Source organism: Sceloporus undulatus, chromosome 1 (assembly GCF_019175285.1).
Source record: "Sceloporus undulatus isolate JIND9_A2432 ecotype Alabama chromosome 1, SceUnd_v1.1, whole genome shotgun sequence".
Classification (NCBI taxonomy): domain Eukaryota; kingdom Metazoa; phylum Chordata; class Lepidosauria; order Squamata; family Phrynosomatidae; genus Sceloporus; species Sceloporus undulatus.
This window is the reverse complement of record NC_056522.1, coordinates 35,749,377-35,770,652: the sequence shown is the minus strand read 5'-3', so window position 1 is coordinate 35,770,652 and position 21,276 is coordinate 35,749,377. Positions and strand designations below refer to the sequence as shown.

General features: G+C 41.7%; 1 protein-coding gene across 2 annotated transcripts in view; it reads right to left on the bottom strand.

Annotated features, from left to right (window-relative positions):
- Positions 1-21,276, bottom strand: part of VASH2 (vasohibin 2) — a 62,290-nt gene that overhangs the window by 17,565 nt on the left and 23,449 nt on the right. For both annotated transcript variants that reach the window (XM_042446820.1, XM_042446821.1), the window contains exons 5-6: positions 7,829-7,903; positions 1,116-1,497 (exon numbers count right to left, since the gene is read on the bottom strand). In XM_042446820.1, the coding sequence (XP_042302754.1) occupies positions 1,116-1,497; positions 7,829-7,903 (457 nt within the window). The remainder of the gene's footprint in view (positions 1-1,115; positions 1,498-7,828; positions 7,904-21,276) is intronic.

Sequence of the window (21,276 nt, the reverse complement as noted above, 5' to 3'; positions counted from 1 at the left end):
AGATTTGTTCATCCCTATCGCAGCTACATGTACAACCGAATCCAGACTAGACCAGAGCTTGAAAGTTAAATTTAGACTACAGCTCCCAAATTTGTAGTAATTTCCTTCAAAACTCTGTTCAAAAACCCAGATTATAATTCCATAGCTCATCTTTTGAAAACAGACAATTACTATGGGACAGACAAACTGCATCCTTGAGAGCACCACAGAAACTATTAGATAGGTTCAGTGTCCAAATTTCTATTTAGCCAGTCACTCATCCAATATCAAAGTACCGAACATGTGGTCTTCCAAATGTTATCAGACTACATCTCCCTTTAGTCTTAGGAAGCCATGGTTAATACAGAGGGATCTTGGAAGTTAAAATTTAACAAACTTTGGAGGCTCATATTTAAAAATTGGCCAATCACATATCATGAAATGCCCAGAAACAGAGAAATGTTCTGGTTCTAAAAATAAGACAATGCTGGTGTCAAATAGCACTCAGTGGGGGAGGTTTTTCATAGGTGAGGGTCTGCATCTAAAAATGAACCATCCCACATCAATAGACTCTGAGACAGTCTGATGTCAAGATATAAGTAGATTCATGAAAAAAGAGGCGCCATCACCAAGCATGTCTTTATAGGTTAAAACCTTTCAACTGGAATTGGAAACAAATCAGCAGCCAGAATAAGTGCCACATGATGTTTTGCTCTCCATGATCACAGTAGCTATAGAATTCTGCACTAACTGAATTTCTGAACCTTAATGAAAGACAGCCACATGTATAGCAGCACTTTAGTAATTTAACCTGGAGGTTTCCTGAGCACAAACCACTGATGGTAGATTGTATTAGCCCACCTAAGGATGTAAAAGCTGCAAGCCATAATGTGGAATTATTATAGAGCAATAGTTTTCCTGCTTTTACTGATGGAAATAATTAGACTTACCAGGAGTCTAATTAATGGAGGCTTGGCTTGCTTTTTACTCATTAATGGCCTTGGATAAAATCAACTGAACCACATGAGAACCTTCCCCAGGAATACAACCTTGAATAGTCACCTATACTAATTATATTACATGACTCAACTGGACCTCTCCATCCCATCACCCAGTATTGCAGAAATGACACATACCTTCATTCTCATATCCCTGGCATATTTTTCCAACTCCTTCCTGATCTCTGACCGCATCATCTTTGACATGTTGAGCACCAACTGCTTCCACTCAATGGGTTGAAAGCTGTGTGGCTCATGAGGGACGTACAATCCAATTTTCACTTTCTTCACAGAGTGTAAGTACTTTTTATAAGATTCTTCAAATTCAAAGATGAGGTCACTCAGAGTTCGGTAGATCAATGGTTTGTCCATCAGCTCTGATCTTCGGCTCATGCCCAATGATCCATATCGGCCATTGAAATAAATTCCAAGCACCACATGATGAAAATTGTTCCCTGAGAAATGGGATTTAAAGCTGATTGGGAATCTTTCCACGGAAGGTTGCCCATTGGTTAAATATCTGGCAATGCTGATGTCAAGGGAACATAAAAATAAAAAAGGAAAGGAAATATTTCCTGGGCTGAGTACATTTTTAAACTAGTACTTTATTTATTAATGTGTAAAATATAATATCAAGCAAAATTAACAATAAACACATCAGCAATTAATTCTACTACAACAAAAGGTGAAAGAAAAGAAGGATGTAAACTTAATTCTTATCCAGACCTGCCACTGTCATATAGTATATAAAATAACAATAGTGTTCATAACAACCTAGAAAAGTCCAAACTATCCAAATTAGTCCATGTGGTGGAAGTGCGCAGGCCTTCGAAGTCTCATGGAGGGCTATTACGACCCCTAGCATCTCACAGTTGCCCACCCCCATTCTAGTTGAACTGACTCTCCAGACAGTATTCTTTCTAGGATGGCCATGTGTCTTCATGGAAGACAGCCCTTGCTTTGAAACGAGATCCAGTCACAGTTTGGGTTCAAGATAACAAACCATAAGGCCTTGAAATTGCCAGTTAGTCCCTGCATAAACAGAATGAGCAGGCATTAACAATACCTAGTGTTGTAGACTTCCCTTGTCTTGGGTTAAAAAGAAGGCCTCCATACTTGGGTTGACCTCATCCCCTGGTTAATGCTGCAGGCATTAACCAGGGGATGAGGTCAACCCAATTATGTATGTCTTCTCTTTAACCCAAGATGGGGGAAACCTACAATGCATTAATGCCTGCTCATTCTGTTTATGCAGGGACTAACTGACAATTTTAAGGCCTTATGGTTTGTTATCTTGAACCCAAACTATTGCCACCACCTCCTCTTTTTGGGGTGTCCTTTCTTGGGAAGCATAAGAAGGGGGGCCACTAAGGATTTGCTTCACATTATATCCTATGTTTGGAATCAGGAGTAATTGCTCCTTATACAAAAAGTAGACACCGCTCTTTCTTGTGACCTTCAGTTAGTAACAACAACTGAAGCTAAGCAGCTAAGACAAGACTGAGGATAAAAAGAGAAGAATGTATAATATATAAATGTAAAAAAAGAAAGTTTATTTTCCTACTAGGTTATATCATATTAATAATGACATACAGTATATGCATGGAACACTCTTGAAGTACAGCTCATGAAGTTGCAAAGTTACAAAACCACATTTCAACTGACAGTCAAGTGCCAAATAAACCAAAATTCTCCATTTAGCAACAGTCAATCATGTTTCCTGCTCTGTGAATGTTGAAAATGGCACTCTTGTCTCAGGTTGTCCACAGCTGGCAAGGTGATAGTCTGGACTTTTTGGACCCATGTCAGCCATTGCTTTTCCTAGTCAAGGGGTGGTAACTATGGAAGGCTAAACATTGGCTCTCCAAGAGAACTTGAAGGCCTGTAACTGTTCCTACAAATGATAAAAATTCCCCCAAATACCCAGAAACACTTCTAGGGAACACGGGGGCATTCTTACCATGTTTCAGACTTTCCTTGATCCCTAGAGGGCCATTTGGGTCATTTTGAGGCAAAGTAATTTTTTTTTAAAAAAACCACCTCTTAGTATTCCTGATCCAAGAAAACTCTATGAAATTTATGGGGTCACCATAAGTCAACAAGCAACTTCAAAGCATGCACACATACACTTATAAGTTAATCACTTGTACATAATGGAACAGCCAGCCAAGCAGAGAGCAATCATTTTAAAATATTACCGTATTACCTTTCAGTCTAAATTTTCTAGGGCAATATTAGCATGAACACAGTCTGATTACACAAATAATTTAATAAAATTAATGTCTCCTTTCAGATTATCTTTTCAAGAAGCAGCAGCTGAATTTTGAGGATACATTAAGATAAGTAAAAGTAAAACCAAAATCACAGCTGCCTTTCAATGCTCATTGTGTATCTTTTTCTATGTAACTGATGCATATATCCTCCATGCCTTTTGTTAGCTTCTATCAAAATTTGCATGCAGCCAACAATCTACTGCAATTGTTCCTGGCAATACAAAAGAGTTGTAAGTCCATTTGACTCCAAGCCACTTGCTGATAAGCTTATACAGCTGTAGCCATCTGCCCCCTATGTCACAGGTCACCAAGGCATTGCAATTTAATCTCATTAGCTCATTATCTCTAAGATGGAGGGGAAAGGTCCTTTCGAAGAAGAGCTTCCATACTATCACAAGAACAAAGCCTGGGGAAGGAAACCTTCTGGCATATGAAGCTCTGAAACCAAATGCAAAGCAACTGCTTAAGGTCACCCCCCCCCCCGCCGCCTTTTTTTATTTTCTGGGAGTACATTCCTGTATATCTTTGACAGCTAAATAACAGGCATCAAGTCAACATGTAAAGCACTCCTCACTTTGCATACAAGATCTCTCTCTCTCTCTCTGGCTTTTCTTCAGGAACGAAGATTCAGGAAGGACTCATCCTGCGCTTTCTACAAGCGCATTGATGACTAAAAAGGCCAATCCAAGATGATCAAGTCCGGTTGCAGAAAGCACAGCAGAAAGTCTCATTGGGTGATTTTTCCGGGTTGTGGTTCTTTCTGTGTTGTCGTTTCTTTTCGAGACTCGTTCGGCATGAGCTTTCCAAAAAGGCTGTAGCATCGTGGATAGTGCGTCTCCATGCCTCCCGATGTGAGGCCAGGACGGACCATTGTTAGTTATCAATTTGGCCGAGCATGAGACGTTGTTTCAGGGAGTCCTTATATCTCTTCTTTGGAGCGCCCCTCTTACGCTGACCCATGGCGAGTTCACCGTAGAATACTATTTTTGGGAGGCGATGGTCCTTCATCCTAGAAATGTGTCCTGCCCAGCGCAGCTGCGTCCTCAATGGCATGGCCTCAATGCTGGTGATCCCTGCTTGCTCAAGGACAGCAACATTCGTCACAGTCAGTCCAGTGTATATTTAGAATTGTGCATAAACAGCGCTGATGAAAGCGTTCGAAGAGTCGTAGGTGTTGGCGATAGGTGACCCATGTTTCAAACCCATAAAGGAGAATAGACAGTACAATGGCTCTATGCACACTGATTTTTGTGCTTCACCTCAGGTGTTTGTTACTCCAGACTCTTTTGTGAAGCCTTCCGAATGCACTATATGCCTTTGCTAGTCTGTGATCGATCTCGTTATCAATCTTGGTGTCTGAGGAGATGATGCTTCCCAGGTAGGTGAACTGCTGAACGGACTTAAGCACAGATTTGCCTACAGTGATGTGGGGATGGTAGTGTTCTTCTTGAGGTGCAGGCGGCTAGAGAACTTCCATTTTCTTCAGACTGACTTCCAGCCCAAAGAGCTCTGCAGCTGTAGCAAAACAAGATGTTAGGCGCTGCAAAGCTGCTTCCGTATGGGCAACGAGGGCAGCATCATCAGCAAATAGCAGCTCACGTACTAGATAGTTTAGAGTCTTAGTGCAAGCCCTCAAACAGCTTAAGTTGAACAGGCTACCATCAGTATGGTAGCGTATATAAATGCCATCGTCTGCTTCAAGCTGTTTCTGACTTTTGATGATCCTAAAGTAATCTTCCTGGCAAAAACTGTACTGATTTGCCATTGCCTTCATCTAAGGCTGAGAGAGTGTGGCTTGCCCATGGTCAGCCAGTGAGTTTCCGTGACTGAGCTACAATTCAAACCCTGGTCTCCCAGAGACCTAGTCCAATACTCCAACCACTGAACCACACTGGTTAACCCTCCCCCTGAAATGACCAAGCACCAGGGATCAGGACCACCTAGACTCCTGTACAGTTGAGCTCAACAGGGTCTTCTGCATATTTCGTTTTCTTCGATGTATTAATGTCATGCTGTAAACAATTTTACTGTATAATGTTCCCTTTATTATTTTGGCACGGTCTTCGGGGTAGTCTCAGCATTAACTGCTTTACTATCATCATCATCTTCATCATCATCTACTGTGTCCTCTGTTTTTACTGTTTTGTAAAAACATATATGAATGTATTTAAAATTAATAATGACCTGCCTACCAGTCTTGAATGCTCCCATGTTAGAAACAGATCCAGGGTCTATATTTCACTAAGTACAAATATAATACTAAAAAAAGAGAGAGAAAAATAAATAGATCCAGGGTCCCTGGCATGGAGGAAAGGGCACAGGAAGATTATAGATTCACATTCTCTATGTTTGCTCCCTGCCCCTCCATGTCAGAAAGGCCTGGCTACGGAGCTTTTTGCACATTCACAGGGGGACATTGGCAAATCAGATCTCCTCTTGTGAGAACAGACCTATCTTCCCCCCATAGGTTTTCAAAAATCTAATGATATTTGTAACGTCCCAATGAAATGTCCTTCCAAGGATCATAAGTGCAAGTTGTTAGTTTATTTTTAAAGCTTTACAAATTCTGTAGGCTGTATTTATCCTTAAAACATTTTAAAACTATCATTTGACTTCAAAACAATCGTTCAGAGTACATGATCCTCCCTTCTTGTTTTTAATATTTTGGTGCTGGTGCTAGAAAAAAAAACTGGTGAAGAAAAAATCAGACACTTTTCTTACCTCAAGTGGTCTATTAATACAGAAGGATTTGCACAGATGAAGAAAAGAAAATTGTGTATTAATAATATCCCTTCAAAAAGCTCGGGTGCAGAATATACCTGAGCTCTCCTGCTGTGTTTGCAGAGAGTCTAAAATCCATGGAAATATTGCTACACCATAGATCATAGCATAAATTACAGCATACATTTCTTGGCACAGTGGAAGGTATTAGGAAAAGAAGAAGGCTGCATTACAGGTGGATAGGAAACCACAGCCCTCGGCTTGCAAAACCTGAGCACAGTTGTTGATGCCCAGGGCTCTTGGCAGTCTCTCATTCACAGATTTCCCTTAAGATAAAGCCAACTTGACAGCAAATAACACAAATATCCACAGCAGAGCCTCTGTTAAGCCCTTAATTATGCTTCTCTCGGCCAATATAGCCTTGAATGTTGCAGTGAATTGCCTACGACCATATAACTGCACTGCAGTAGCATCCAGCAGAGAGTGCAGTAAAATCTAATGTGACACACAAAGATTATAAATGTTATTTTCTTTAAAAAAATTAAAAAAAAACTTGTAAAAAGCTGTAGTACAAGATGTCAATCAGCCTGATTAAAATGACATCTCACTAATCTGCTTCACACTGGGAAAGTTCTATATGGGTTTTTTAAATCCATTAAGTAAATTTCACTTTCTTGGCTTGCACTAAATGAATCGAGGAAGTACACTTAAGTCCTACAAAAACCCATGCTGCCAACTTTTTTCTTTCAGTTAGTCTCAAAGGTGCTACAAGATCTCTCTACGTACTGATTCTACAGACTAGTATGGCTGTACCTTTGAATTCTACCACTGGTACAATTTATGTGATTCAACCGGTGAACAGGATTACAGCTGCTGCCATTACAATGTAATCTCACCTTCCTTCAAGAATTTCAGGGCATCTTACACAATATTATCCCAATTCATTTTATTTAAAATGAACTTGCTAGCTAGGCTATGCTGGGAGAAAGTAACTGCCCCAATGTTATCCTGTATGTTTCTTGGATGAGCAGGAATTTAGCATGTTAGGAATCACATAAAAAATAATAATTAGAACAAGCAGCAGGGGTGTTCAGAGGCCAGGGTAAAGGAAAGAGGAGGGAAATGAAATGAGATGGTGAAAGCAGACAGTTGGTGAGCGGTCCAAGGGAGTTTTCCCAGTGCTGTTGCAAAAGCAACACTGTATTGGGAGACACTGGTTGTCTCCCAATACAATCTCAAAAAAGGCAACTGCACTTGAGTCATGACAATGTAAGTCACCAAGAGGGTTCTACACTGAATTTGCCTTTTCCAAAGCTACCTCACATTGGATTGCCTTTTTCTTTGAGCAGTTTACACTATAATGCCAAACTCTTTTTAAATAATTTATCATCACTAGTTTTGCTCCATCAGGATATATAGGATATTAAAATGTGTTGCTTTAATATGCCTTGCATTACATTTGTTTACAAGGAAACATATTTGCCATTTTACTGACCATTCTTCTAATCTGTAGAGATCCACTGAAGTTCCTCCAAACTGATCCAACACCCTCCAACAATTCTAAATAATACAGTTTAATTTGAAATGTTATTTTTAATAAAGTCAAAGCCTGAAATTTGCCTTGCTTTTCTTGCTTTTTTTTAAATTGTGTATACACTACTGACTTAAATTCCCTTATATTTATTTCAAATTCAGTATGGAAGAAGAGTCCAGCTTCCAGCAATCTATAGTTGTATTTTAATTTACTTTTAGCTAATATTACTGTACTACACAAAATAAAAGAAATATAAGTAATTTGGTTACCCCTATAGTAACCCTTTGAGGCGCTGAACAACAAACTTGTACATTAAAGGATACATCCCCAGGATAACTGCTTCAAGGCATTTGATAGGTAAAGATTCCCTGGTCATTTCTTTTGCCGATTCCATTAGCCTAAGAAAGCCAAAGAGGAAAGAGAAAGCAGAATAAATTATTTAGAGCCAAGAATTATTGTGTCTGAAAGTTACTGTCACATCCAGTCATTTGGGGATCCATTTTGCCTATATAAACACAGGAAAAGTGGCACACACACATTTATTTGGCAAAGAGAAAGAAGAAATATTCCCCATATTGTGTTTTTCCTTTAATCCAGCATTGGGTGGCTTCATAATTATACAAATATAGCAGAGGGGGTATTTTTTAATTGGATGCAAAGTTCTTGTCTTAACCTTTCTGTTTTGGGTGGGGAATTCATGTCTTGAACTTTTCTGTAAGACTCCTGGGATGTACAGAACTCTGAAATATCTACACTCGTTCCTCCACATTTGCGGCTTTGACTTTTGCAGATTTGATTATTCACAGATTTTATGTTCTCTCTAGCAATATCTAGATCCTCCAGCACAACTCTATGGTCAACTTTAACCAAAGATCTCACTGAAGGACCTAGAGATTCCTAGAGAGGTGTTCTCTCAGGTGAAAACATGGTGCTTTTGTTATTTGCATTTTTTTCCACATTCATGGGGTCCTGTGCCCCTAACGCCAGCAAATGTGCAGGGATGAGTGTATATCTGTGCTATATAATTTTGCCCTGATTTAAACATGCACATCCTAAAAGTTCTTGGGACTCAGAAAAGAGCATCTGAAAATGATCACAAAAAAGGGCAATAAGAGAACATGGTCCTTCAGATATTCCAACTCACTACCATTCAGAACTTTTCAAAATCTTCAGCAATACTTGGAATTGTATACAGCAATAGAATGGAAGAAAGTGTAGCTGTTACAGCAAGGGAATCACATGCTGTCTGTGGATGGCCCTTGTTAACAACCAGCTTGCTGCATTCTAGGCAACTGTACATGCTCCTTGTATATGTATCTTCATCTATAATAATACTAGTCTGGCCCTACCATTAGGCAGAGTGATGCAACTGCCTCAGGTAGCAGATAATAAGCAGCCTCCCAGCTCTTCTTTCTGAAAACTTTAGCTGTTCTCCTATGTGGATGAAGAGAGTTGCATATGCCACATAGCCCCATCCTAGGGTCGCCGACTTAACTACAGTAAGTTGGCTAATTAAATTATTGAATTTATTAATGTTTACAATAGCAAATTAATATCCCAATTTCCAACACTTAGCACTATCCAATTAATTTTCACAGTTAATGTTCCAAGCTCTGCTCAGATGTGGCAAATCCCATCACATCTCCAGTTGTTGAAACAAAATTAAGCTACCAACCTGGCTGGCTTTCGTATGTGAAAAGCAAAGGAGGCAAGGTGGGGGGGGGGATCTTGTCCTTTGTCTCAGGAAACCAACTGATTTGGGCTAGCCCTGAATAACACATTCCGCATTCTCTTAACCTTGGTAAACATTAATATACGTTGACATACATTGAAAATAGAGTTGGAGGGGGGGGGGAATAGAGTTTGAACAAAGTTTTACATCACAACTGGCTATGTTCGGTGGGACAATCTAGGAACCGGTGCCCTAAAAAGTAACTGTTCCAAACTCTGAAGGAAAGTCAATAAGGACATCCCCAATGCTGGCTTCAGCTCTGCTTCCCAGACAGAAGCAATAATTCCAAATCAACAACCGCTGCTTCTAATGTGACAAGGATGCAGTAAGTAAGAAATGCAGGTTTATCATGCACAGTGTGCCTTTGCTCCCTCTCTCATCAGGAGAAGGAATCATTTTTGCATCTCCCCTGCAGGGAGAGAGTGAAGTGAGTTTCTATTTCTCTTCCCTTCCCTCATCCTGCCCTCCCCATCTGTCATCATAGCCAAAGCTGCTTACAGTCACAGCTCCAAAGGGGTATCAAGGATCCCATTCTGAGCAGGGCTTCAGGCATTGCTTAGTATACCGTGATATTCACAACAGTTCCTATTCATAGATCAGGGTTCTCACTAAGGAAATGCAGCAGCTAAAATACAAACAACACAGTCTTTGCTGTGCTAAGACGCGATGGCACAAGCATCCCTCCCTTCAAAGCACTGAATGTACATCCTATAAAAAAAAACCCTCCCAGCTTTCATGCCCAAAAGAAGTCAAAAGAAATCACGGACAGCGCCTTCAAAGTAGAGCTTTCAGAAAATTACTTAGGGGGATTACAACTCATAGAACCCCTCAGCTGGCATGACTAGCGGTCATGCTGGCTTCAGTCCCTCCCCCAGCAACTTTTTGTAGTCTACCAAAAGTAACTTTGCCAGGCTCTGCTGCAGAGCTGTGACATCTGTAATGTTGAGTATAATGAAACGTTCTGAAATACATGCAACAGCTCAAGAAGTGGCAAAACAGAAGAGGGTGATCAAATGGGCAGAACTGTTGGAAAACACAGAGGTAAGGATCGCTGTTTGAAATGCTCCCTTTCATAAAAACCAAAATTAAATTTCTCCCTAAGTAGAAAATCAGCATGGAATCAATAAAGATGAGACAGACCCAGTGATGACTAGGTCCATGTCACTGGCAGAGTGAGTTCATACCAGGCTTTGGGACATTATCACACCAGCCACATGCCATTGTCACAGCAATCAAGTTATGAAAGGAAACAGGATCGTGCTGCTTTGAAAATGTTTCTTTTCACACCTCTCTTCTTTCACACAACTGCACTACTTTGAAACCTGCCTGGGTGTAATAAGTCTCTTCGCTGCAGTTCCAACATTACAGCAGTCAGTGCCATGAGGGGGCCTGATTCTCCCCCTCTCTCCCTCGCTATTCCAAAGCAGGTTAACTCCATGCCTATTGGTTTATTTTTAATTTTGCTGTGTTTGTGTAATTACAGCAAAAACAATTTAAAATTATCTTTATTTTATCAATTTACTGTAAGTATGAAAATATAACAAAGATAAAATATTGTAAAAATGAGTGGAAGGGGGAGAGAGAAGGAGAATCAGGCTCCATCTTGCTACTTGACTCATGTAATGCTGGAACTGAAATGAAGAGACTTTTCACACCCATGTGGCTACACTATAACAGCGATATTTAGACCATGGACAGGTTTTTCCCATCAGTGGAAAGGTGCTCTACAGAAACAAATGAAATGCAGGGCAGCAGCAGGACAGACACAATGTCATCTGACAAGTACTAGCCAAAAACGCTTTTATCCTGTTAAAATTCTGCTTGGTAGCCTTGAGTGATTAATTCCTTGGTCTCCACCTCAAACGAGCTGCTCAAGGTACTGAATAAACTTCACACCAAAAATGAGTTCACGACTTTGGAGATTACCTTCAGACTAAAATCTGGAGAATTAACACTACTTCCCCAGTGACATGAAAGCCACTAGCTGATACTGGCTGGAACTTTATTCTCTGTAACTGAAATAAATTCAAATTGCCCCCTGGTTGTCCCACCCCTATCACCATTCATATTTGAATTGAGAAAGAAACCTTTCTGGAAAAAGGACTAATCAGTTTATAATATATTCAGCACTGTGTACATTGATGGTGATAAACTGAGGTTGAGTGAAGAAACTCCTTCCATTTTGACAACCCCAACTGGAAGTTTCCTCTGCTCGTGAACAACTGTACCCCTACTTTGGCCATGCATATAGGTGCAATCATGTGAGCAAAAAGTCCTGACAACCAAGGCCAACTACCAACTTTTTCTATGATGGCTGAAGTAGTTACTACATACACATTTGCCCATGTAAAGATTATGATCATGGTACACATGAGGCCAAGGCTGGATTACCATTATAACTTTGTACATAAAGAAAACTTTGTGAAATGACTCTAAATTAGATGCTCTAGAAGAGGCTAGTCTTGCTTTTGCCCCATGAAAAGTAGCTCAAAAAAAAAAAAAAGGAAGGAAGGAAGCAGGGTAAAATAAAATGAGTGTCTAGAATACTTCAGAGGGGCTTAGGGAAGAAGCTCAGCATCAGTGGAGAGCCAGTGTGGTGTAATGTTAGTGTTGAACCTGGACTTGGGAATTGTTGTTCTTGTTGTTGTTGTATGCCTTCAAATTGTTTCCAATTTATAGCGACTCTACAGTGAACCTATCATGGGGTTTTCTTGGGAGACCCAAGTCCAAATCACCACTTAGACATATAGTTCACTGGATGATTTTGAGCCAGCCAACTCTCTCTTACACTAAACTACCTCAGAGAATTTCCATGAAGGATAAAGATGGGACAGAGGACCATGCACTCCACCTTGAGCTCCTTGGATGAAAGGAAGAATATAAATATAACAAAAAGGGGATCATCTAACTCTCTCTTTTCCCAAGGCTATGCAGAAAGTATCTTTGACAAGCAATTGTTTGATCTCCTTTTGAAAGTAGCAAAATGCTTGCAATTAGGAAGCACAATTCCATCTCCCCTGAATGTTGTTACTGACATATGAGGTGAAAGATCATGTCCCTTGGATTAGCCCAAATGGAAGAAATTGAAGCTAGCTGTCAGTCAGTTTTTGACTGGGTTAAGGCATATACCCTGGAAAGGAGTAGTAGCCAATAGCCTGGAGCTCCATGCCTTTGAACTTCTGACATCAAACTCTGAAGCAGTGAGCAATGGCACATGCAAAACCATGTGTCATGCCACAATAACTTCCTCACTGCCAGAGAAGAACTCCTCCTGGCAGTTTTTCAATACTGAGTTTTACAAGATAATAATTATTATCCCGGATTCCCTGCTCCTCTTCCCAAACAGCTAATTTGCATGGAGAAAATATATTAATGCTTGACAGACCTCACAAGCTGAGCAGTGCAAATTAGCCACAATGGCCTGTTACAGACTGCCAAAATAAAGCTGCTTCGGGTCTCTTTGGAGGTATGCTGTTTAAATTGGAGTTGAGACTGCTATGGTCGCCTTGGTCGATGATCTCCGTCTGGGCATGGACAGGGGAAGCGTGTCCCTGTTAGTGCTCTTGGACATCTCAGCGGCTTTCGATACCATAGACCATGGTATCCTTCTGGGGCGCCTGGCGGAGGTGGGAATCGGGGGCACTGCGCTCCAGTGGTTCCGATCCTACCTCTCCGGGAGGTCCCAGATGGTGCAGCTGGGAGACGTGCGCTCCGATGAGAGGGCCCTTACATCTGGGGTCCCTCAAGGAGCCATTCTGTCTCCCATGCTTTTTAACATTTACATGAAACCGCTGGGAGAGATCATCCGGAGACATGGGGCGCGGTGTTATCAGTACGCTGATGACACCCAAATAGTCTTCTCTATGTCTCCGACTGATGCAGTGACCGGGAGTGGCGTCTCTCCTCTCGTGGCCTGTCTGGAGTCGGTAATGGGCTGGATGAGGGACAACAGACTCAGCCTGAATCCAGAGAAGACGGAAGTACTGGTGATAGGTTCCCCTGGTCCGGGGTTGGCGGTGGTTCCACCTATCCTGAACGGAATCACGCTTTCCGTGAAGGACTCTGTACGCAGCTTGGGGGTGCTTCTGGACTCGTCGCTCCACCTTACATCTCAGGTGGATGCGGCGGTCAGGAGCACCTGCTATCAGCTTCGGTTGATACGCCAGCTGCGTCCCTACCTTGACCGGGGAGACCTTGAAACTGTTGTACACGCCCTGGTAACCTCTCGTTTGGATTTCTGCAACGCGCTCTACATGGGGCAACCCTTGTACCATACCCGGAAGCTGCAACTTGTGCAGAATATGGCAGCCCGTCTGGTCACTGGCACTGCCAGGGCCAGTCATATAACTCCAGTCCTTAAAGACTTACATTGGCTGCCTATTCGCTTCCGGGCGCAATACAAGGTGTTGGTAATTACCTATAAAGCCCTAAATGGCTTGGGCCCAGGGTACCTGGAGGACCGCCTCTCCCCGTACAATCCGCCCCGCACACTTCGATCTTCAGGGCAGCTATTGTTAAGAGTTCCAGAGGTGAAATACAACTCCACCTCTAGGAGGGCTTTCTCCATCTCTGCCCCCCAACCTCTGGAACGCGCTGCCCTATGAGCTCCGCTCAGCCACCTCCCTACCTCAATTCAGGAAGGGGTTAAAAACCCACTTATTTGAACAAGCTTACCCTGACCAGTAATTCTCCCCCCCCAGTGTCTTGCCCCATTGTCTTGCCGACATGTTATTGTTATTTTATCGTACTGTTTTTAATGTATTTTATCTTGGGTTGTATAATTGCATTGTTCCTTCTTGTTGTTCACCGCCCTGATTTTTTAGAAGGGCGGTATATAAATAAAATTTTATTATTATTATTATTATTATTATTATTATTATTATAAATGATGCATGGGTCCTAAGAGTCCGGAGGTCGCGCCAAAGCCACACTCCATTCCTAAGCACTGGAGTGCAGCTTTGGTGCAGCTTCCGGATTCTTCGGATGCATGCATCATTTAAACAGCATGACTCCAAAGAGACCCGAAGCAGCTTTATTTTGGCAGTCTGTAACAGGCCAATGTATCCTTATCTGGCAGAGCACCCTTTCCTACTGCTAAAAGGTCCAGTTGAGCTTAATGCACACTCCATTCCCAGTGCATGAACTCACTTGTCTTGATCTGTCTCTCTCCAACATATTGAAGTGCTATTAAGACAGATTTAAATTCCATGCACAAGGCATTTTGCTACTTAACCAAGAGAAACACATACTATCTCCTTGGTCATAGCATTCCACAAACTCTCTGGCTGGCTTGTGTTTTGGAAGTCCTGTTTTTTCCTGAGCCTATAGATCAAGGATGGGGATCATGTAACCCTCCAGATGTTGTTTGACTGCTATTCCCAACAACCCTATTCAGCAATACCATTGGTAAAGAATGCTGGGAGCTGCAGACCGACAACATCTGAAGGGCTCTCTATCAAGGGGGCCTCTTTGGTGTCCTACTGTGTGGAGCAATACACACTGTGCAGGGATAGAAGAGGAGTGTCTTGGCTGTGGCAGCTGAGATGTAGAATGCCTTCCCCTCAGAAACTTGTACAGTGCTCCCGCCATTCTCGCAGCCTTTGGACTCATAGGCCTCACTTATGTGCGAGGGACGAACGGAGTGAGAATGAATGGTGTTTGAATATATGAGAAATTCCATTTGCACGAGGGGGTCTGGAATGGATCCTCCGTGAAAAAGAAGGAGTGACTGTATTTCATTTATACATTTGTTTTATATCCCACCTTTCTCCCTATACATGATTGGAAAGAGAAACAACAACAACTATTACACTCCCTCGGAGAGTAGTGGAGTCTCCTTCCTTGGAAATCTTTAAACAGAGGCTAGATGACCATCTGTTGGGGAGGCTTTAATTGAAAGTTCCTGCATGGCAGGGGGTTGGACTGGATGGCCCTTGTAGTCTCTTCCAACTCTATGATTCTATTATTATTACTATTATCATTATTAATTCATTTCTATGCCACCTTTCTCCCAGAAAGAGACCCAAGTTGGCTCATAAGATAATAAGTAAGTTACATCACTGAAATAAAATTAAACAGATTATCGTATTTTAAACAACAAACAAAGCAAAGCAAATGAAAAACAAAATTAAAAGTACATCAGTGGAGAAAGGAATAGCACTCCCCATTAAATGCCTTTCTTCAAGAGCCAGTCATTTGCCAAAAACCTGCATTTAAAAAAAGGTATTTGCCTGGTGGCAGGAGGACAACAGGGAGGGGGGGCAGCCTAGCCTTTGTTGGTAATGAGCTCAACAATCCAGGAACAGCCTCCAAGAAGCCACTCTCTCATGTCCTCACCAAACATGCCTATGGGTGGAGGAACCAAGAAAAGGAGGACCACACTGGAAGATCTTGAAACCTGGGTAGGAAGCCTGACTTCAACTCATATATGGCTTTGAAGTCATAACCAACACTTCACTGGCTAGTGAAAATGAACCAGAACACACTGAATGTGTTAGATGAGGAACTTGGTTGCTTCCTGTAACCAGTCCTGGTTTGGCCAAGCATTTGGTCTCACTGAGACTTCTGAACATTCTCCAAAGTCAGCCTCACATAGAGTATACGACAGTAATACAACTGTGATATAACAAAGGAAGCTGTCACCGTGGCTAGGCCCCAGGAACAGGCAGCGATGATATATTTAACTGTGCAAATGTACTCTAAGCCACTACTGAAACTTGGGCATCTAAACTCAGGGCTGAATTCAGGAGTATACCCAAGCTGCAAGCCTAAACTTTCTGATAAACTAAACTGACATATCTTTTGACTGACCAGGGGCACCTCTGTCTTGTCTGTCTTAAACTGCACTTTGTTCACCCTAATCCAGCCCACTACTGAAATCAGACACCAGTTTAGAAGCAAAATAGCTTCCTTGGAGTGAACTGGAAAGGAGAAATAAATATCATCAGCGTACTGGTGGTAAAAAATACCAAATCTCTGGGCAACATCTTCCAGCATTTTCATGTATATTTTAAATAGCATGGGAACAAGACTGAACCCTGGAGCACCCCACAGTCAAACAGCCACTGTGTTGAACATCAACCCCCCCTCCAGCACCACCTCCTAAATTCAACCCTCCCAAAAAGACCAAAGCCAGTGCAAAACAGTGCTTCAAATCACATCCCAGAGTGTTGGCACAGAAGGATAATATGTTTTATGTTATCAAGAGTTACTGAGCAATACAATAAAACCAACAGGGGCTCATTTCACTGACCTCTTGTCAGCATCCAGTTAACAGCTGGGTTTGCTTTCCATCTAACAAACACACCCCAAACGGCTAGAGAGAATGGAATGGCTATGAAAAATTAATTAAAAACAATACTATGATGCCAGTCTGATAAAACTAAAGACAATGAGCCAAATCCAACATGTTACAGAATTCCCTTACTAGGAGTGTAGCTGTGGGACAGACTAATGGGGTTTTTGCCTTCAATAAGAATGATGTCCCCAATGAAATCTTCCTTCAGTCCCCAAATTTCTAACATTGTAGAGAAAGAAACTGAAAATTGTTCACACTTAGAACTTCTATATTTGCTATGTTTGCATTCCCGTGCTACATTTGTCTGCTCCTTTGCTTTGGATGCTTTAACCCTATTTCTAAATCCTGAGCTGAAATTTTAACTGAAATTTACTGCTAGAAATTTGGGGACTGAACATTTCAGGGGGGGGCAGAATTCTTACTGGGGGCAGTGCTTTCATTTGACTTACCTTCCTTCTTGCAGTCATAGACATTGTCCTGAAACAGACTCTGAATCATAGAATAATAGAGCTGGAAGAGACCACAAGGGCCATCTAGTCCAACCCCTTGCCATGCAGGAACTCTCAATCAAAGCATACCCGACAGATGGCCATCCAGCCTCTGTTTAAAGACCTCTAAGGAAGGAGACTCCACTACACTCCAAGGAAGGAGTGAGTTCCACTGTCGAACAGCCCTTACTGTCAGAAAGTTCCTCCTAATGTTGAGGTGGAATCTCTTTTCCTGTAGCTTGCATCCATTATTCCTGGTTCTGTTCTCTGGAGCAGCAGAAAACAAGCTTGTTCCCTCCTCAATGTGACACCCTTTCAAATATTTAAACTGGGCTATCATATCACCTCTTAACCTTCTCTTCTCAAGGCTAAACATCCCCAGCTTCCTAAGTCGTTCCTCATAGGGCATGGTTTCCAGACCCTTCACTATTTTAGTCACCCTTCTTTGGACATGCTCCAGTTTCTCATGTGTCCTTTTTGAATTGTGGTGCCCAGAACTGGACACAGTATTCCAGGTGGGGCCTAACCAGAGCAGAATAGAGTGGCACTATTACTTCCCTTGATCTAGACACTATACTTCTATTGATGCAGCCTGAAATTGCATTGGGCTTTTTAGCTGCTGCATCGCACCGTTGACTAATGTTCAATTTGTGGTCTACCTGGATTCCCAGATCCCTTTCACACATAGTTTAATTCAGCCAGGTGTCCCCCATCCTATATCTGTGCATTTCAATTTTCCGCCCTAAGTGCAGTACCTTACATTTCTCCGTGTTGAAATTCATTTTGTTAGCTTTGGTCCCATTTTCTAATCTATTAAGGTCATTTTGAATTTTGATCCTGTCTTCTGGGATATTAGCTACTCCTTCTAATTTTGTGTCATCTGCAAATTTGATAAGTATGCCACCAATTCTGTCATCCAAGTCATTGATAAAAATGTTGAATAACACTGGGCCCAGGACAGAGCCCTGTGGGACCCCACTGGTCACTTCTCTCCAGGATGAAAAGGAGCCATTGTTGAGCACCCTTTGGGTTCGGCCGGTCAACCAATTACAAATCCATGTAACAGTTACCTTGTCTAGCCCACGTTTGACCAGTTTGTTCGCAAGAATGTCATGGGGAATCTTGTCAAAGGCCTTACTGAAATCAGGATATACTATATGCACAGCATTCCCTTCATCTACCAAGCTAGTAATTTTATCAAAGAAAGAGATTAGATTTGTCTGGCATGACTTGTTTCTCTGAAACCCATGTTGACTTTTTGTGATTAAGGCATTGCTTTCTAGATGTTCACAGACTCTCTGTTTAATGATCTGCTCTAGAATCTTTCCTGGTATTGATGTCAGATTAACTGGACGATAATTCTTGGGATCCTCTTTTTTTTCCCTTTTTGAAGATGGGGACAACGTTTGCCCTCCTCCAGTCTGCTGGCACTTCTCCTGTTCTCCAGGATTTCTCAAAGATTATTGCCAATGGCTCCAATTATATATTTGCCAGTTCTTTTAATACCCTTGGATGTAGTTTATCTGGTCCAGAGACTTATATTCATTTAGATTAACCAGGTATTCCTGTACTATCTCTATACTTATTCTGTGCTGAAATTCACCTATTCTTTCCTCTGCTCCACTATCCTCAGGTTGAGCAGCCTTTTCCTTTTCTGAGAAGAATGAAGCAAAGAAGGTGTTGAGTAATTCTGTCTTTTCTCTGTCCCCATTAGCATTTTGCCATCTTCTCCACGCAGTGGCCCTACCATTTCCTTCTTCTTCCCTTTGTTTCTCAGCCTCTCTGGGGCAGGTTTATGGGGAGCTGCATGGAGGCTCCCCCTCACTACATTTAAATTGGATTTTGCTGTTGCATGCATGGATATGCTATGCTGGAGACAGCAGAATTCTTCCAGGTCTGGGAAATATCAAACTGAATTATTACTATAATAAACCTGGCCTTTTTGGTGCCTCATATCCAGTATATGCCATAATAATTTTTCACAATGTCCATCAAAACTGGACATCATTCGATTTTGGACTCACAAACTTGTGGGACAGTGAAGAGAAGGGTAAATATTTCTTTTTGATTACTGCAATCCCCAACAGAATCTAGGTGCCACCTGGATATTAAGTATCAAACAAGCTTTTCTTCCAGCAGAACACTGAAAGGGCAAGAAAGTTTATTTCTGCACGATAGCTAGATATATATATATAGCATGCTCAAATAGTGTATAAAAAGTATTACCTGCACTGTATATAAAAGGTTTTCTTTTCTTTAAAAAAAAACCCACCAATAATTCTTGCATCAAGTTCTTAAATAAATTAGCACAGACTAGCTGTTTCCAGATGGTACTACTTTCACTTCCAACAGATGAAGAAACTTGCATCATAATTGAGTATTTATGTCACAACAGACAGTTAACACATTCAGCACCAAGCAGGCACATTTTCACTGAAGATGCTCTAAATTTATCAGCACATGTTGGTGATCGGGGGGGGGGGCTGCCTCCTTGTATTAACAATACAATTTCCTATACTGTACATATCTCAGTCCCTGTTTCAGTTCCCTGCCAAGGGTAGAAGACAGCGGTTTGTGGCTTTGCTGTCCAAGGGGTGGTGAATACACTCTGAGTTTTAGACTAAACTTGGAAGGAGTTATCCAAAGGGCTGAACAAAATGGGAGGCTAGGGATCAGTCCTCTTGGATAGCTCTTTTACTAAAACCCTAACTCTGCCTTCATGACCCCAATGACATGGAAGCCACCAGTGACCATTCTTGGAAGAGTCTGCCATCTACGAGCCTGCAGAGCTCAGCTCATCAATCAATATCAATAATACTGGTCTAGATCAGAAGACCAGAACTGGTAGACAGGTTGATTAATTTTAATTACTTGTCAGTATGTTTTTAAAATCATAATCATAAGAAATCATAAGCAGACTAAGAATGGGGAGGGCAACTATGAAAGAACCAGAAAAGATCCTAAAATGTAAAAATATACAACTGAGCATGAAAGTCAGAATCGTACAAGCCATTGTATGAGTTTGCAGGAACTAAGCCGAGCAGTGGAAGACAGAGAATCTTGGAAATGTCTCATCCACAGGGTCGCTATGGGTCGAGATCGACTCGAGGACAGTTAACAACAACAACAACAACATTTTTACAAAACAAATGATGTTACATTAAGCCACCATCATCGTTGTCTACCTGAAACTAACCATCTGTGTATCAATGTAAACAATAGCAAAATACTGATCATTTAGTACAGTGCTACTCAAAACATCAGTCCCTGGATTTGTGTTAATTCCCAAGCTATTTGTTGCTGGTTCCTGATGACTTTCCATCAAAGAAAGACTCAGTTGTAGCCAATGCAAACAAATTTAATGCCACTAACTTGGCACAATGGAAAAAAATAATTGCCAATCCCTCACATCAGATAAGGTGAGAAGCACTGATCTAGTACACTTCTGAATGATCATTTCTGACAGAGTTCAGCTACATATATCTTCTAGTTGATATACTTTCTGACCTTGGGTTCTCAGACTCTGTTCTCAACTGGTTTAGATCTTATTTGTCAGACAGATCTTTTGCAGTGGTCACAGGTGATCAGACTTCGTCTCCTGTTCCTTTATCTGTTGGAGTTCCCCGCGGCTCTGTTCTGGGTCCTCTTCTGTTTTCTCTCTACACACTGTCTTTAGGTAAACTCATTAGCTCTTTTGGTTTTTCCTACCATCTGTATGCCGATGACACCCAGTTGTATCTTTCCACCCCTGACCTTTCTCCAAGGCTTGAACAGCAAGTTTCATCTTGTCTCACAGCTGTCTTGCAGTGGATGCGCCATTAGCGTTTGAAGCTCAACATGTCCAAGACGGAGCTTCTTGTCTTTCCTCCTAAGTCCACCCTTCAACACTCCTTTTCTGTCTCTGTGGACAACATTTCTATTCAACCAGTCCAGCAAGCCCGCAGTCTTGGTTTTATCTTTGATTCTTCTCTGTCGTGTATCCCTCAGATCCAAACCACAGCCAAGGCTTGTAGATTCTTTTTATACAATATTGCCAAAATCCAACCATATCTCTCCGCCTCTGCTGCCAAAATCCTGGTCCATGCCCTAGTGGTCTCACGACTTGATTACTGTAACATCCTTCTGACAGGGCTTCCTCTATCTCACCTCTGTCCTTTAGTTTCTGTCCAGCATTCAGCTGCACGTGTTATCACATCTGCCCACCGCTCTGACCATATCTCTCCTTTGTTGGCATCCCTTCACTGGATCCCCCTC